The sequence below is a fragment of the Nanorana parkeri genome, unplaced genomic scaffold, assembly GCF_000935625.1.
Source record: "Nanorana parkeri isolate BGI_ZX_2015 unplaced genomic scaffold, ASM93562v1 scaffold214, whole genome shotgun sequence".
NCBI classification, from domain to species: Eukaryota; Metazoa; Chordata; class Amphibia; order Anura; family Dicroglossidae; genus Nanorana; species Nanorana parkeri.
Genome location: NW_017306482.1, coordinates 1,595,973 through 1,614,531, shown reverse-complemented (window position 1 = coordinate 1,614,531; position 18,559 = coordinate 1,595,973). Strand labels below are relative to the sequence as shown.

Below are 18,559 nucleotides of genomic sequence, written 5' to 3'. Positions count from 1 at the left end.
CATAGCTGTATATCTGCTGCAATGCGGCCTCTCTGACTGACCTCTCAGGAAATTTGGAGGGAGATTTGGTGATGTGACTGCTGTGTTGCTCATTGTTCTCCTTGCTGGAGGCTCTGCCATGAGGAAGCAAAGCCCAGCCTCTACCAAGATGGCCACCTCCACACAGAGACACAGTCCAGGACGAGACAAGGTAGGTCATTAATGGAGTAATGTTGCATCTCTCTAAATGGAGACCACAACAGGGAGACCACAGGCAGTATTGGTGCCTAGCCTGCCTTTCCCTCTGCCTGTTTTTTTGGGAACAGCTTTCAGCGTTCAGTTCTTCTTTAAAGCTGAAGTGTAGTGTACACATTTAATACCTTCCTTAGTCTCTCCCTGCTTCCCCCAATCAACATGGAACTACATTTTTTTCAATCGAATAATTTTCTTTTTCAAGGATGCCCATCTTGAGACCCATAATCGTGGATAATGCAGAGAATGTTGCTGATTTGATGATACTCACACCACTCTCTGCATCATTACACTGTGAGCGTAGGGTGCCATGCTGAATGGTTTGTCAGTCTTCCAGACAGGTCACCGCTTGGTGTCAATAAACCTGGAAGACTGAGAATATCTTGTGTTGGATAATACATTGTTCATGGCACAGCATCCGACTGAAGATGGTTATTGCATCCAGATCTGCTATTCTAACCCTCCAAGGCTGCAGTTTGGTTTTAAGCAAAAAAACTGCAAAAATACCTCAAAACTGTTGCCCAATTATAATGCACAATTCATTCCTTTTGGTTGTATTTTAATATGATCCCTCTATGTCTTTTGGTAGCTCCTTGCAAAGAAGAGCCTGGGGAGGAAGCAGGTTTGCTGTTTTCTGATTCAAGCTACTGGACAAAATATTTAATACCAGACGAGCAACCTGAGCACCAAGTTCCAACCCCATCAACTTCCTATAACCAAGAATCCACTCCACCACCTCGAGAGGAGCCCAGAGAGAAGATCCTGCTCAACCTATGCCAGGGTGAAGGCAATACACCATATCAGGAGATACCTAGAGAAGAGAAACCACTTGATCCGTTCCAGGGTGAAGGCACTCTACCACCTCAGAAAGAGCCCAAAGAAGATATCCTGCTTGACCCATTCCAGGGTGAAGGCACTCTACCGCCTCAGAAAGAGCCCAAAGAAGATATCCTGCTTGACCCATTCCAGGGTGAAGGCACTCTACCACCTCGGAAAGAGCCCAAAGAAGATATCCTGCTTGACCAATTCCAGGGTGAAGGCGCTCTACCACCTCGGGAGTTGCCCAGAGGAGAGATCCTGCTTGACCTATGCCAGGGTGAAGGCACTCCACCACCTCGGGAGTTGCCCAGAGGAGAGATCCTGCTTGACCTATGCCAGGGTGAAGGCACTCATCCTATGTGCCAGGGTTGTCAGGGCAAGGAACATGGAAGCAAAGTATTACCATCGGAGAGTGCAAGTGAGGCATTACCATGTAAACAGCAACAAGATACTCCTGCGATCATCATAGAGCAATTAGATGACGTGTCCACAGATTTAGAGACTTCTGGGTAAGCTATGTAACATTGGAGTAGTACATATATGTAATCTGGTAGAGCGTGGTTATTTAACATGTTTATAGGCATGTACAAGATGATTTGTCCTTCCATCTTCAGTGAGGAAGCACTACATTTATAATACAGCTTGTATGTAGTATCAGAGGCATAGCTCTACTGCTCTGGGCTTTGATGGGAAATTTAAAACAGGGTCTCATGACATCTAGTTTTAAAGCTGATTTCCAGGCAGATATAAAAAAACGCCACCAATAATCATTACATTTATATTTTAAATGCATCTAGTGCACATACTAATTGCCAGTTTAGCTCTGTGGCATGCATATGTGCTGACATAGAGCCTGTTAATAGGAAGTGAAAGCAGAGGGATGACCTCATCAATCTGCTGCTGCGCCTTAATGTCTAATAGCTTTCATAGCTCCATCCTAGTGGGTTATGATAGGCCAAACTCCCAACACTTCGGGGTAATCATAAGATGTCTCTATTAGTGCAGCTACTGCAAACGTGTGCACTAGCACAAGCGCCTTGGTGTCTTGAAAGCTAGAATCTGGATTCTATTCAGCCAAAATGATATCATTTCGCTCTACATTTTCCTGCTTTTACCAATGGGAGACAGACCAACATTCTACCACCACAATCATTCTTGAACCATGGCCAGTGCTGGGACACACAACATATCTATGGCCTGCATAGGGTTACCATTTTTGCAATGCTCTCTGTTAAATTGTCACTGATTTTTCTCTTGGCAGTTCTGAGGAAGTGACCTATGTAGAAGCTGTGGCCAACGCTCAGGATGTGGAGGCAGCTCGGTGTTTGGCAATGAAGCTCTTCCACCTTGATGGCTTTGACAGATCTCAGGTTGCTCCTTATCTTCAGAAAAAGTAAGTATAAACCAGCCAGCAAAAGGAACATTGTCATAATAAGCCCTTCTCAGCATTATGACTTGTGTACACGGGCATTGTTATCAGACACTGGCTTTTACAATTGAATGCAGATCAGCTCAAACACACATTTGGGTGCAGAAGGGCTGCGTTTCACCTGCTTTGCTTGCATAGCAAATGCATCTCCAGAGAAATGCAATGCATAGCAAGTCAATGCATAGCAAGCGCTGCATCCAGAGAAATGCAATGCATAGCAAGTCAATTTGTGAGATTTCTCCGCTACCAGACAAGACTGGTTTGACAAGTGTCAGGTAGATGAGTAAGTGAGGAGAAATCCCTCTAATGTGTTACAGTTCACATGGAGGGTTCATCACCAGTGCACCAGCTTGCCATAAACTTTTTTTTTTTTAATGGCATATAAAAAAGAGCGGCGTTTCAGAGCTACATAAGAACCCATCATCAAGTGCTAGTGATGAGATAGATTTCCCCTCCCCTCTATAAGTGACAGGTGTCAGATACAACAGGAAGAAAATGCATATCTCCTCCATGGGGACACAGACCTCATACAAACCGTGGCGACAGAAGGCTGCATCACATCCTACATAGCTGTTTATTTATCACGGCAGCATGCAGCCCATAATACCAGATGTCTGGTTTGGGATTTAAGGTTCTTAGTCATAACTATTTAAGTCGTAATTATGATTAACACTGTTAAACCCAAAATGAGTCATCTGGTATTGACACCTGTATGCTGAAGTTGTGAGGATAGAGCAGTTTTGGATATTGAGTTTGCTTTTTTTGTGATGTTCTTTGTTCTTTGGGCCTTGTTCACATGTGTGGCAAGATAGTGGTAAAACCAGGCAATTGATCTGCGATTTTGCTTCCCCCCCCAACCTCCTACTACGGTCAGACAGTGCTGTCTGTACACATTACCGCTACGCAGAACAAAAAATATGCAGCATGTTGCGTTGTTGGCACGCTTGCTGCGGTGTTGGCACTCTGGCCATATAGTGCTGTGTACCTGGCCACAACACGAAGCAAAGACTATACAGCTTGTTGGCAGGTGGTGGTGCTTGTCAAACGTGATTGTTGCAGTGAATGCAGTCGTGTGGCTGCACAGTATTGCATTAGAATATCTCCATTGGTATTAAAAAGAAACTGCATTCAGGAGGTGGCAGTATTACCTCCTGAACGCTGGGCAGCCACTGCTCTGCCACCCTTCAGAAAGCGACCACCGTGGATTGCTTGTCAGAGGGCGGTGGAAGCTGCCGCCCACAGGAACGAGGCCTTAATTGTGGATTCTGAATGTGCATTAGATCTTCCACGCAGTGCACAGACAGAGGACCATGTTAATGTCCTATCAGTCTACTGCAAGTCTCAAATTGTTTGTGTGTCCTATGCTCTGCACAAGTTCATAAGTATAAAGTGGACCTAAACCCAAAACCAAAAATGGAATAAGTTGCAGCTTACCAGTCCTTAGATGTGGTGGCTGCACCACATATAAGGACTTTTTCTTTTTTATCTTTAATTGGTGATCCTGCCAGGAACGCATTTCCCTTCCTAGGCCCACAACCCTCTTTCACTCCACTATATCTATAGAGGGAGCCATGGTAGTCATTGTAGGCTGTTCTCCTGATTTATTCTATTAACCCCTCCTCTGCTCCTCCTCTCCATTACATAGGGGAAGGCCTTTTTTTGCAGTTCACAGAAGGGATAACATTGTTTGATATATCAGTTCAGTGCACGGGAAGTTTCAAGGACACTAATTCGGCAGAATAAAAGTTATTTTATGTACTTAGCCTGAAAATTAAAAAAAAACTACATCTGAGGACTGGCAAGCTTATATTTAATTTTGGGTTTAGATCGCCTTCAATATTTCACGTTATTCTTTACTTCCCTTTAATTACAAGGGACCTAATACAAAACCACAAGATATCTTTAAGATGATAAGAATGATAAGAATGATGTTCCTGTGAAAATGCGGCTAAACTGATGGCAGTGGGTTTCCTGAAGTATTATGGTTTCACAGTGTACTGAGCCAGAAAAGGCCGGATACCGTGTTTCCCCGAAAATAAGAAACTGTCTTTATATTTTGTTTGGCTCAAAAAAACACACTAGGTCTTATTTTCGGGGTAGGTCTTATTTTTTTTTTTTTTTAATGTACAACAATCCACACTTATTCATGTACAACAGTCTACATGTATTCATGTACAAAAATATGGTGATCAGGGGTGCCGTACCTTTCCAAGAGCAATTTGGTAACCAATCGCTGGCCAGAATGAGTGAAGCGCGCTTTCACTATCGATTCCTCACAGGCGGAGTGCATTTGGTATCACTCCGCCTGTGACAGGAGCCGGCTCTATAGAGGAAGCATCGGCTTTAGCGGCTCTGCTCCCTCCGGTGCTGCCTCGCTTCCTCCAGCGCTGGCTTCGTTGGCACCGCTGATTCTCTCCCGCGGCTCTTCAAGTTCCCCCTTATGCCACCGGCCCTGGGAATGGTCACAACTAGGTCTTGTTTTTGGGGTAAGTCTTATATTTGAGCAATTCACATAAATAGTACTAGGTCTTATTTTCGGGGAAATACGGTAATAGCTGGTGAAGCTCTTCGTATGGTTTGTGATGAGTTTCCATTTTCTGGACTTCTGTGAGTTGATAATGAGCTCCTCCAGGAGTTTGAGGTGCTTGTTATCAGACAGATAAGGCCAAGTTGGCCTGACCAGTCACTGTTATTTATAGAATTTCTCGAGAATCGTGATGGCGTCAGTGCTGAGATGATTCACTAGATGGCAAGATAAGGCCTTCCTGTCCGTCATTCAATTGGAAACACCCGGCTGTCTATAACCACCATCCAAGACCAACACCTTTCAAAGCAGTCTTCAAAACTCGACTGTGTTCTCAGTGAGCGGTTCTCTGGCTTCCTGCCAACAAGTATGGAAGCAATGAGGCAGCAGAACTCAGAACTTTGGGCTCTCTAGAGCCTTGGTTCTCAACTGGTGGGTCATGACCCAAAAGTGGGTCGCAACCCTGTGTTCAGTGGGTCGCCGCATGCCTTCCACTTTTCTAGGTGAGAGGCTCCTCTGCCTTCCTCTAGCGCAGCACTGTCAGTTCTCGCACCGAGCAGCCATAAAAAATATGCTGCCCAGCACTGAATGTCAGCTTTAGGTGGGGTGGGGTGGGGCTTTGGCCGCGAGGGAGCTCCATCCATATGTGCATTGCTTACAGCTCCCTCACGTGTCCTGTAGAGGTGCCTGGACCGGAGTGACATCACATTCTGGCTCCCGGCACCTCTACAGGTAGTGCTCTACAAGTAATGCACACATTGGACCCCGGATGGAGCTCCGTCACAGCACAGCAGCCCACATTGGACCCCAGGCTGAGGATCCACTCCAGTTCTCACAAGGTAGGGAGACTGGTTGGACCCAAAAAAAAAAAACCCTAAGGAGAACTATGGGGAAAGGCCCTAACCCCATAGTTCTCCTTTAATGGCCAAGAACAAATCAGGATGAGATGTCCTCTATATCTGAATCTAGTGTCTCTAAATTGCAGTGTGTCATGTAACAAGCTGAGCTGAGACTTTTTTACTCTTGAACACTCCTACTTTGTTTATTCATTATTTATTTTGCTTGTTGTCTTTTTGTAGCAATGATTTTAGTGCCATGGTGGCTGAGGAGTACCTTGCCCTCTTTGACTTCAATGGGAAAAGCCTGGCTATAGCTCTCAGGTAAGAAGAAATATGGAATGGCCAGCTGAGCCTCCTAGAGGTGTTCACTGTATGTAGTATATTGATTTAGATTCAGATTCTAACAAGAATAACACTTAATGGGGGGGATGGGGGGCAATAGATGGTCAGCTCTGCTAGGACTTTTTGTGCTGTGCAGGGCTATTGACATGTAAGAAAGCCCTGCCATACTGTACTCAGAGTATACATGATCTGCAGCTCTGTAGTTTAGTGGTTAGCATTTCTGCCCTGCAACCTTCGCTCCTGGGTTCAAATAATGGCAAGGGCACTATCTGCATGGAGTTTGCATGTTTCCGTGTGCTTGCCTGAGTTTTCTCCACTCTCCAAAGACATTCTTGTAGGTAAATTAGCTCCTGTCTAAACTGACCCTCATGTGTGTACCTGTGAGATGGGGACCTTAGATTGGTTTCCTCCTTCACTACAAAGACATGCTGGTATGTTAAATGGCTCCTATCTAAATTAACACTAGTGTGTGTGTACATGTGAAATATGGACCTTAGATTGTAAGCTTCTTGAGGGCAGGGACTGATGTGATTGTGCTGTATGTAAAGCACTGCGAGAATTGTCGGCTCTATACAAAGGTCTGAGCTTTTCTGTTACCAATGTCTGGGTGTTACTTACACACTAGTGGTCAACAGATGAATTTGCATGTGCAGAGCCACAAAATCGACACAGATGGAGGAGTTTGGGGTCTGCTTTTGAATTCCTTTGATGCACTATCAAATCTGAGCCTTGACTGTACTTTGTAACATTTCAGATCTTTGCTGCAAGAACTGGTATTGACTGGGGAGACTCAGGAACGAGAGCGAGTGCTGTACCATTTCTCCAAACGCTTCCATAGCTGCAACCCCAAGGAGTACGGCTCTGCTGGTGAGAGACACATCAGTCTGGATTGAATTGATGCAGCAGCTGAAACGCAAAGTTGAAAGCTTTAGAGAATAAATGTCTCATGGTCTCTTTCAGATGCTGTTCATACTCTTACCTGCGCCCTCATGCTGCTTAATTCAGATCTACATGGCCAGGTAAGGTTTTCATTATTTTACAAAACTTCTAATGCCTTTTAGCCCAACTATGTAATTGGCACCCGCTACATTTGCTTTGACTGTGTCAGCAAAAAATCTATCCATCTGTTACTGCCAAATACAGTGGTGCCTCGGTTCACGAACTTAATTGGTTCCACGATTCTGGTTGCGAACCGAATTGGTTGCGAACCGAATCAAATTTCCTCATAAGGTTCAATGTAAATAAGGTTAATCCGTTCTGAACCATATGTAAATTAATTACCGCTCTGCACTTTCTTTGGAGCCATGCTGGATTGAATAATACTATACAGTACTGTATGTGCTAAAAGGCACAAATAAAAGCGTCACAGCAAGTGTGCACAGGTCTGTCTGCGACCGCGATCTCGACTAGAGGAAGCCACAACCACGTGTCAGAGCGGGAAAGATGGCCGTGGTTGTGTTTGTCACCCGATTTGGAGTTTGCGAACAGAAGCAAAGTTTTGCCGAACTTCCTGTTCACGAACAGAAGCGTTCGTGAACCGAGGTATTACTGTACTAGAAAAGCTTAGCATGTATTCTAAGTAAGTTTGCCTACCCCTTATTTACTCCTGATCTAGCCCTTTCCACCCCAACCTTACTTTGGCCCGCCTCTTTTATTCATTGGTTTTCAGTTCTTTTAATCATGGAGGCTCAATTCAGTTCAAAATGCAAATCCTGTGCATAATGGGGAAGCTAGGCATTCTGTCACCAGGGGCAAAGTCTCAGAGTCCGCCCCCCCAAGGGAGAAGTTCTCCATTAACACACCCAGTTCCGCCCCTCCTAAAGCGGCACCTGGTGCACATGTCCCCCCATCCCCCCCTAGCTTCGGCCCTGCCTGTGCAAGAAGAGCAATAGTCAGTTCATCGGAGCTCGTTTCAAATAATCACTTTATGAGCTATAATGAGCTGCCTATTGCTTGTTTGACAGGATTTGCATTCTGAACTGGATTGCTGCACTGAAATTTGCACTTTGATTTGAATTGCTGCACTAAGAGCTTTACTCCTCTTTTCTATGGAGTTTGCTTTCATCTATTATGTTGGGTACTTTATGAGCTCATATGGCTGTTGCTATTGCTGCACAGGATTTGCACTTTGAAGTGAATGGTTGCACTCCTTTGGGAGTTTTAAATGGACTTCTTACTTGTTTATGCACTTTATATTTGGGGGATTATATATTTTGCACTAAATGTTTTATTTTACTCTTTTTAGTGTTGTATCATATTTTGTATATAGGTTCAGCTGAGGTGAAGTGGTTAAAGAGGCTCTCTAGGGCCAAACAAAAATGTTTTCCACTTATAGAGGTGGGCTGTTCAGTGCTTTATAACTTTCAGCTCTTAAAATTCCACAAACCAAAGTGAAGTCTGAGATTAGTAATTCAGATTGGTTGTTGGGGGATGTGCTGCCATAGATACCTCTTTAGTTCTACAAGTATCTAAGCGGTGGAAGTGGAAGGTAATGTGCTGATACATAAGTGAAAACGGTATCATTCTGCAGAAGAGCGACAGCAAGACACCAGATAGGCCAGTTTTTCCAGGTCCTCTGGATTGGTAATATGCATTGCACCTGTTCTTGCAGAACATTGGGAAGAGCATGACAGCACAAGAATTCATCAATAACCTTGAGGGCATGAATGACGATGGTAATTTTACACGGGAGCTCCTGAAGGTATGTGTCTGTTTATGGCTTTCTTTTCGTGATATAAAAATAGTAGGCAGTAGAGTACCTCTGTCAATGAAGAGTGTTGTTCCAGAGTGTGTATAAATGGGTGGATAATAACACACCATATTACAGAAAGCAAATCGGGCCACAGGAAAGAATGTATGCATGCAACAAGTAAAATCAATCAGTGAACTTCTAATGCCATACAGGCAACACTGCAGCTTCACTCAGTTTAACTTTATCCGCCTTAAAGGAGAACTATGGGGTCAGGACTTTTCCCCATAGTTCTCCTTTGGGTTACGGGAGGACACAAACTAGCGTCCTCCTGTCACCCTAGGCTCAGTATACCGCGAGCTACAACTCGCGGTATACTGATACACCGGAGCGGATCCCGACATCGATGTCGAGATCCGCCCATCTGCGTGAGTGACAGCTGGCTCTGCCTATCTAGAGGCAGAGCCAGCTGTACCCTCCCCCGTCCGATCCGCCAGTCAGCGCTGGTGGATCGGAGCGGGGAGGGGGGAATCCAGCCCCTCCCCTGTCACGGCAGAGAGCCGTGACAGGATCGAGAGGGGAGCGAACGCCGGTATATGTTCGCTCACCTCCTGATCTACTGAGCCGACCTGTGACAGTCTCATTGTCACAGGTCGGCTAGAACTATGAGGTGAGTGAAAAGCACTCACCTCATAGTTCTCCTTTAAGCAGACTTTCTATAGTCACGCTTCTGGATAGAATCGTATGTCAGATGATTGACTACACAAGTGTGTCTTAGTCGGGGCTTATTGAGATGAGAGAATGGACATGCTCTCATTAGGGTGAACCTGTACACGTGCAATGGACATTGAAATATTAACATACTCTTAACAGGCCATAAAAGAGCTTTTAAAAGCAGTACTCACTGTTCTCTGTAGCTTTAGGCAATGTGGAGTAATTAATTCTTAAAGTTCACAACAGAGGCTCTAAAAATTGCAGTTCATCTTCCCTTGGACTTGGCAGCTTGCCAGCCTTCTAATGTCAGCTAACGGTGTGTGCTGACGGCTGTTCAGAAATGGACTTCAGAGTCTTTTTTTCTGACTCTGAGAATTACTCCACAGTGCGTTGAGCTTAAGTTCAGTCAAGGGTGTTTTAAAGCAGAGCTCAGAGCAAATCATGATGTGAAAAAAAGGAGATGGCAGCATGGGAGGGGACTTGTAATAAGAGAACGTTGCAAAAGATGACGACAGCATTGGTTCCATTGGCCTTGAAAGTATATAAATACAGCATACAAAAGTAAAGGGGGAAAAGACTGACGTTTTCATTGGGAGGGTGAAGTTCCCCTTTATCTTCCCCTATGTTAAAGGGGAACCCTATGTAGTGTGCCATATGTTTTGTTACTCTACTCTTACCATTTTAGCAGTCACATGATGCTTTATTCTGTTGTCTTTTTTTCTTTGTAGAGTCTGTACCACTCCATCCGGACAGAGAAGCTGGAATGGGCCATGTAAGTTAGGTTGAGCAATCTTTGCATTTTTCCACCATGTTATATATTATTCTCACCGAAATTTTACACTTATAGTATTTTTTACATTTTTGTTTCCAATGGTCATTTTGTCATAGTAACGCCATATTTATTTGCCATTTCCTTAACAGGAGTGAAGAGAAACTAGCGAACGTCCTCATTGCAAGGCCAGATAATCTTTTGTCTGTTCGGAAGAAGAGTAATCCTTTTGTGGATCTTCCAGCACCAGACCCGCAGGCCCCGGTCTACAAACAGGGAATGCTCTGCCGCAAAGTACATGCAGACATCGATGGCAAAAAGAGTGAGTATTGCCCCTCTGTGCCTGCTTTTGGCCATAACTCATATTCTCGCAGGCTCCCCTGATTAGTGTATATAGGAATTCAAATGTAGATCAGCCATTCTTAATCTTTGGTCTTCTTCCTGCTTTTGCTAAAAGCCAAACTCCAGGATTCTGAGGTTTCAATACCCACCTCCTTCCCAGCATTGTCACTCGTATACTCAGAGGCGTCCGTAGGCGGGGTGATACCTGGTGCGAGTACTGGGTGACACTACGCACATGACATCATCACACACAAGCGTGATGACGTCACGTGATGTACCGCTGTTACCAGCCGGCGGCCATCTTAGTTATGGACGCCAGCAGAGCGAGGAGGGGACCTTCACCCGGCAGGATAAGGTATGCCACCGGGTCCCCTCCTCTCTCAAGCAACTGTCGGCTCTCGGTCCATGACCGAGTGCCAGACTTTTCAGAGGGGGTGACACCAAAATGACTGTCAGTCATTTTGGTGTCACCCCCTCCGATGTTGTCACCCTGGTGCGAGCCGGATCCCTCCTTGTGACACCACTGCTTAAGCTTACTGCTTTATGGTCCAGCACTGGTCTTCTTCCAGGCCGAATGATGTCAAGGTTTATTCCACCCACGTCTGACACGTCCAAGCCATCATAGACACAACCCCTGGGGGTGCAACATCAAACCGTCCAGGGCCCATAGTACTGCTCCACAGAACCTTGACCACCATGACTACATGTAAGTCATTCTGTGGAGCAGTAAGGACCACTGACACCGGACAGGAAGAGGAAGGACCTGTGATGTTGTGTGACCGACCAGAAGACAGCTGGATTTAAATCTAAATTCCAGGATAAGCAAATCTTGTTTAAATACAGAAGGAATGTATATTCTTCCTTGAATCTTGGTGGGCTTTGTGTATTTCTTCCAGAGCTGTGCAGTAATCCAGTGTGAAACTTGAAGCTTCCTGTAATAAAGACCGCTCACTGCTGCTCTCCTTACTTGTGCATGGTGACTGGTCTTGCCTCCCCCTCCCGTAGTTTTCTGCATGCAGCCCGTAGGAGGTGGAGCCTGCTTGGTCCCTCCCACAACTCTGCTTTCTACACAGGCTATGTGACTCAAAGTAATGATGTCACGGCTACTTTTTCAATGTAATATCCAAGTTTGCTCAGGCATTTGATGCACACAAAGTGGATTCATATCCTTTTGTATCTATTAAGGAATTCATTTCAGTTAACATTTTGTGCCCGAAGTTCAGCTTTAAGCTATGTATAAAGTACTTTATTTTATAATTAGGTGGGAGGGGGGCACTTTAGAGAGGGAGAGGTGATGACTTTTAATTTGTTTTGCACATTCACACACTATTACAGGACCAGAGCATATGTATAAAGCTGAAGTTTACTGCGGTTGGTTACATATATAAAAGCTCGCCTTTATCATATTTTTACACCTAACATATTTGCTGTGACTTTATTTACTCAGAGTTCTATAAAGACATTTCCTTTCTCTGTTGCAATCAACCCCACAAATGTTTATTTTATTGGGTGTGATGGAGGACACACACACACAGTTTACAGGAAAACATGTATGCCGGAATCACCCCAACCTAATCGTAACTGTCAGTCATGCCCAGCGCAGTTTTGAGCAGCTTCATCTCTCTAGGGGCATGGGAAAATCTGCAGATCATGTTTTGTTTTGCTTTTTTTAATAACGGTCTCCAGATATTAAAAGTATGAGGAAGTTGTGTTTCGTAAAAAAAAAAAAAATCTGTGATTTGGGCTGAAAAAAGGAAGAAACGTTTTTGAAATCTGCTGAGGTTGGTCTCATATGCCTTGTAAGTGATCCTCAATTTTCACCATCATAACCAATCCGCTAAGCAAATGGGGAAGTTCCAGAAACTGTGGGCTTTCACGTTGTGAAAGCCCACAGCGGTTATAACCACGAATAGTAGTAATCACAAACGTATAGTACAGTTCTGGCCAAAAGATTTTGAGAATGACAATAATATTAATTTTCACAAAGTCTGCTGCTTCATTTTGTATGATGACAATTTGCATATACTCCAGAATGTGATGAAGAGTGATCAGATTAATTGCAAAGTCCCTCTTTGCCATGGCAATGAACATAATCTCCCCCAAAAAAACATTTCCACTGCATTTCAGCCCTGCCACAAAAAGACCAGCTGACATCATGTCAGTGATCCTCTCGATAACACAGGTGTCAGTGTTGACAAGGACAAGGCTGGAGATCACTCTGTCATGCTGATTGAGTTAGAATAGCAGACTGGAAGCTTTAAAAGGAGGGTGGTGCTTGAAATAATTGTTCTTCCTCTGTTAACCATGGTTACCTGCAAGGAAACACATGCAGTCATCATTGCTTTGCACAAAAAGGGATTCACAGGCAAGGATATTGCTGCTACTAAGATTGCACCTAAATCAACCATTTACCAGATCATGAAGACCTTCAAGGAGAGAGGTTCAATTGTTGTGAAGAAGACTTCAGGGCGCCCAAGGAAGTCCAGCAAGCGCCAGGACCATTTCCTAAAGTTGATTCAGCTGCTGGTTCGGGGCACCACCCATGCAGAGCTTGCACACACAGTGAGGCGAAGACTTTTTGAGGATGGCCTGGTGTCAAGAAGGGCAGGAAAAGTGGCTTCTCTCCAGGAAAAACATCCGGGACAGACTGATATTCTGCAAAAGGTACCGGGATTGGACTGGGGTAAAGTCGTTTTTTCTCTGATGAATCCCCTTTCCAATTGTTTGGGGGCCAAGGCATCCGGAAAATACCTTGTCCGGGGAATAAAAGGTGAGCGCTACCATCAGTCCTGTGTCATGCCAACAGTAAAGCATCCTGAGACCATTCATGTGGGGTTGCTTCTCAGCCAAGGGAGCGGGGCGCTTATTCACAATTTTGCCTAAGAACACAGCCATGAATAAAGCATGGTACAAAAACATCCTCCAAGAGCAACTTCTCCCAACCATTCAAGAACAGCTTGGTGATATACAATGCCTTTCCAGCATGATGGAGCACCTTGCCATAAGGCAAAAGTGATAACTAAGTGGCTTGGGGAACAAAACATCGACATTTTGGGTACATGGCAAGGAGACTCCCCAGACCTTAATCCCATTGAGAACTTGTGGTTAATCCTCTAGAGGCGTGTGAAGAAAAAACCCCCCACAAATTCTGACAAACTCCAAGCAATGATTATGCAAGAATGGGCTTCCATCAGTCAGGATGTGGCCCAGAGGTTGACTGACAGCATGTCAGGGCGAATTGCAAAGGTCTGGAATAAGAAGGGTCAGCACTGCAAATATTGACTCTTTGCATGAACTTAAAATAAATGTCAATAAAAGCCTCTGACACTTATGAAATGCTCATAATTATACTTCAGTATACCAGAGTTACATCTGACAAGAAGATCTTAAAAACAATGAAGCAGCAGACGTTGTGAAAATTTACGTTTGCGTCCTTCTCAAAAATTTTGGCCAGGACTGTATGTGTGCAGAGCAGCCATGCTGTGCAGGTGGTGATATATGGCCAATATGTGGACACCCATGCAAGTTATTAGGTTCTGGTATTTCTAGCAAAGCGGACTGTAAATGTTACAACGTTTCAATACATTTTAGACAAATGTGCCCTTCCAACCTTCTGGCAACAGTTTGAGGACGGCCCTTTTCTGTTCCATCATGGCTGTGCACAAAGCCAGCTCCATAAAGACATAGTTTGAGGAGTTTAGTATGGAGGAAGTAGAGTTGTCTGCTCAGAGCCCTGACCTCAACCTTACTGGACACCTTTGGGATGAAATTAAATGTCAATTGTAAGCCAGGTCTTCTCATCCAACACTAGTACCTGACCTCACAAATGCTCTTTGGCTGAATGGGCACAAATTGCCACAAACATACTCCAAAATCTTGTGGAAACCCTTCCCAGTACAGTGAAGGGTGTTAGTCACAAAAGAGGACCCAACTCCTTATTAATGCCCTTGGTTTGGAATCAGTTGTCCATCAAGCTCATTTTGGCTCGATGGTCAGGTGTCCACAAACGTTTGTCCCTATATTGTATACTGTAACAGATCGACATGTGGGAAATTGCAGTCTGTGGAGAGAAACAATTCACACTAATAGCAGCCAGTTATGAGCCACCATCTGGATTTCGTGTTATGGTCTGGGGTTGTTTCAGTTGATCAGGTCTAAATTTAGCAATGTTATGTCCCCAAAAAATGAGGCCAGCTGCCTATTTGAATACAATGCGAGATAAAATGCCAGGATTCATTCAGCTCAGATTGGGAAACGAGGGGTTCAGGGAGCATGAGACATAATTGTCACACATGGATTGGCCACCACAGAGTCCAGACCTGAACCCCATTGAGAATCTTTGGGATGTGCTGGAGAAGACTTTACACAGGGGTCCGACTCTCCCTTCATCAATACAAGATCTTGGTGAAAAATTATTACAACTCCGGATGGAAATAAATGTTGTGACATTGCATAAGCTTATGGAAACGATGCCACGGCGAATGTGTGCTGTAATCAAAGATAAAGGCGGCCCAATTAAATATTAGAGAATGTGACTTTTTATTGGGCCAGGTAATGTATAATTATAGCTAAAGTGCAGTGTCGCCTATATAAGTTCATTTTGTGGGCAAACACTACTGACCGTCGTTTTCTGTGGGTCCTCTGCAAAGGGATTGAAATGTTTCATAGAGTTATCTGTAAAAAAATAAGTCATGGCAACTTGACTTGCTGTATTTTTCTTGAAGATGTTTCACTGGTCATCCATCCAGCTTTCTCATTCTGAATTGAGAAAGCTGGTTGGATGACCAGTGAAAAATCTTAAAGAAAAATTACAGTAAGTTCAGTTGCCATGACTTATTTTTTACAGATATACCATGACCTGGATGAATGAGAACCTTCACAGACGTTTCATAGAGTTGACCTATGGAAATGAACATGTTGATGTACAAAACTAAATACACTTATGACAGCATGGTGTTTCATGTATTCTGGGTCACGTATATATTTTACACACATCGATTCTATAGACATGCTTTAATAATGGCTTTCACAACCATTTTAATTATAAGGCTCATCTTTATTTCTGCTTTCTAACTCTATTCTCTCTTCTTACTGCAGCTCCATGGGGAAAGAGACGCTGGAAGTCCTTCCACACTGCGCTGAAAGGGATGCTGCTCTTCTTTCTAAAGGTAAAATTGTGTTTAAGCAATAGGAACAGCTCCCCCAACTGGAGACCTGGAGAATTGCATTGATAAGAACTTGTTAACGTAACCCAGTCAACACAGTGTCACCTTTACTCATAGAATACCTAGGAAAAGATGAGGCTCTATACTACATTTTTACAGTTTGTAAAAACTCCACTGCTCCGCTTCTCCCCGGCCCCAGCAAGGCATTCAACACTTCAGGTTGGTCTAATACCTGTTACTTTCTGCCATACGCTGTGGTGTCTCCTGTTGGCATATACATTCTGTGCTGACATACAAGCCAACAGAAGGAACCGGAGTGTGTGGTGGGGAGGCAGGTAATCCACACTCCCAGAACTGTGGAATACCTGCTACGGCCATGAGAGAAGCACAGCAGCATCGTCTCAGCCAAGGGGCCTACGAAAAGGTAAGTAACTTTTACAGGGTGGTCTTTGAGTTAAAGTGACCGTGTGATGATAGGCCCACTTTAGAGAATATCATTGGTTTCTCTTGTCTGTCTTCTTTATTACATTTGCATTTTGTTTATTGCATGCACTTTGCCAGTCGGTCTATACATAAGACCAGCCTTGCTTCATGAGGATTCTGTTGAACCCTTGGCAGGGTTACTCCAGAGTTGACTAGGGGTCCTTGAGCAGTGGCGGACTGATCTCCTGCTTGATGGTGCCTGCTTAGTTCCAGCGCCATCACTCAGAGGAGTCAGTGGCCCAGTATAGTCTTTCCTCTCTTCTCTCAATGTAAGGGGGTTCAGATTGAAGGCAAGTATTGCAACAAAAGAAGATTTGGGGGTTTTTTTTAAAATCTTTTAATGGGGCATTCATTTTCTATGATTATTTATGACTGGTATTCTGCTTTATATGTGTCTGTATGACAGTCTGCTAAGTCCTTTGAAACCTTTGGCAGGATGAATACCGGGCCGACTTCCAGTTTCCCGAGGAGGTGATCAGCATCCATCATGCTCTAGCTGAGAGAGCCAGTGACTACACCAAGAAACCCAACGTTTTCCGTCTACAGACTGCTGATTGGCGGGTATTCCTCTTCCAGGCTCAGTGAGTAATATGTATCGCATTGTATGGTAACATCATTGCTTGAAGGTCACTATATTTAACTACCAGTTAGCTGACTGTTTCAAGCGGTTTTTTTCATGTCTACCCCAGCAAACATTTATTTTAAATACATTTATCTATCTTAATCACGTTAATTTAAATAGGAAATCCATTTAGAGGGTTCAAAGCGTGTCTCGAGGAAATAGTAAAACTTTTTCCACTTAAACAGGAGCTCTACAGTCCTCAGCTCACTAACTGGCAAGGGAGAGTCTTTGTTTGAAACTGGTTGTACTGAGAAAGTTTGTCTGTAATGAAAGGTGTCACAGATACCTTTTTCATTTCTACTCGTATTTGTCCAACTGGCTTTTCACTGCAGAACCCACAAGGGAAGTCCTTTGGTGCTTCAGTCTTGCTGACCATGAAGGCTTCAGTGCAGCTAGACCTTTTTGGTCCCCCTCCTTAGAGGTACCGGGAATCCTGAAGTTACTGCAGTCTTCCTATAGTTGTATACTAGAGTTGGAACACATATGCTTTCTAGCACTAAACCTAGTGTAGCGTGCCAGCTCCCATTACAGAAGAGTTTGTTCCTGATTCAGGGAACTTTGTGCTCCTGAGCCCAGGAACTGCATTACCACTGAACATTTTGTCCCTGAAGTTGATGTGTTAGAAGCATAAAATTGGGTCAAATAGTCATGGCAAGACGACAGGGTCAGATCAACTACAAAACTGCAGCTCTTGTGGGATGTTCCCGGTCTGCAATGGTCAGAACCTACCAAAAGTGGTTCAAGGAAGGAAAACTGGTGAACTGGCGACAGGACCATGGGTGGCCAAGGCACAATGATGCATGTGGGGAGCAAAGGTTGGCCTGTGTAGTTCGATCCAGTAGAAGAGCTACTGTAGCTCAAACACACATTGCATTGCAGTTTGTTGCATATAGGGCTGCGTTGTGGTAGACCGGTCAGGGTACCCATGCTGACCACCGCCAAAAGCAACTACAGTGAGCACGTGAGCGTCAGAACTGGACCATGGACCAGTGGAAGAAGGTGGCCTGTTCTGATAAATCACATTTTCTCTTACATCATGTGGATGGCCGGGTGTGTGTGTGTCATTTAGCTGGGAAAGAGATGGTACCTGGATGCACTATGGGAAGAAGGCAAGCTAGCAGAGGCAGTGTGATGCTTTGGGAAATTTCAACTAGGACACTTTTTGGGTCCTGCTATTCATGTGGATGTTACTTTGACACGTACCACCGACCTAAACATTGTTGCTGGCCACGTACACCCCTTCATGGAAACGGTATTCCCTGATGGCAGTGGCCTCTTTCAGCATAATAATGCTCCCTGCCACACTGCAAAAATGGTTCAAGAATTGTTTGAGGAGAAGAAGGGGGACCTACTCAATATTAGACAGGTGGTCATATTGTTGCGGCTGATTGGTGTATATAGTTTGAACATGCTTCATGTCCAAAACTAATAAACTAATAAATGGTTTCCTAAGAGTGATGCAGTTAATCACCTGTAGGGCTGCAACAACTAATCGACATAATCGATTATAATCGATTATTGAAAAAGTTGTCAACTTTTTCAATAATCGATTAATCGGCTTCCGATCAGTTGGCCCTGTTCACGGGTCCAC

At 44.3% G+C, this 18,559-nt stretch overlaps 1 protein-coding gene across 1 annotated transcript in view; it reads left to right on the top strand.

Annotated features, from left to right (window-relative positions):
* The window catches only part of LOC108786482 (PH and SEC7 domain-containing protein 4-like), a 41,900-nt gene that overhangs the window by 7,634 nt on the left and 15,707 nt on the right, over window positions 1–18,559 (top strand). The window contains exons 3-12 of the mRNA XM_018555790.1: window positions 821–1,559; window positions 2,312–2,443; window positions 6,083–6,163; window positions 6,939–7,051; window positions 7,145–7,203; window positions 8,796–8,885; window positions 10,316–10,359; window positions 10,509–10,678; window positions 15,796–15,866; window positions 16,782–16,927. Of these exons, the coding sequence (XP_018411292.1) occupies window positions 821–1,559; window positions 2,312–2,443; window positions 6,083–6,163; window positions 6,939–7,051; window positions 7,145–7,203; window positions 8,796–8,885; window positions 10,316–10,359; window positions 10,509–10,678; window positions 15,796–15,866; window positions 16,782–16,927 (1,645 nt within the window). The remainder of the gene's footprint in view (window positions 1–820; window positions 1,560–2,311; window positions 2,444–6,082; window positions 6,164–6,938; window positions 7,052–7,144; window positions 7,204–8,795; window positions 8,886–10,315; window positions 10,360–10,508; window positions 10,679–15,795; window positions 15,867–16,781; window positions 16,928–18,559) is intronic.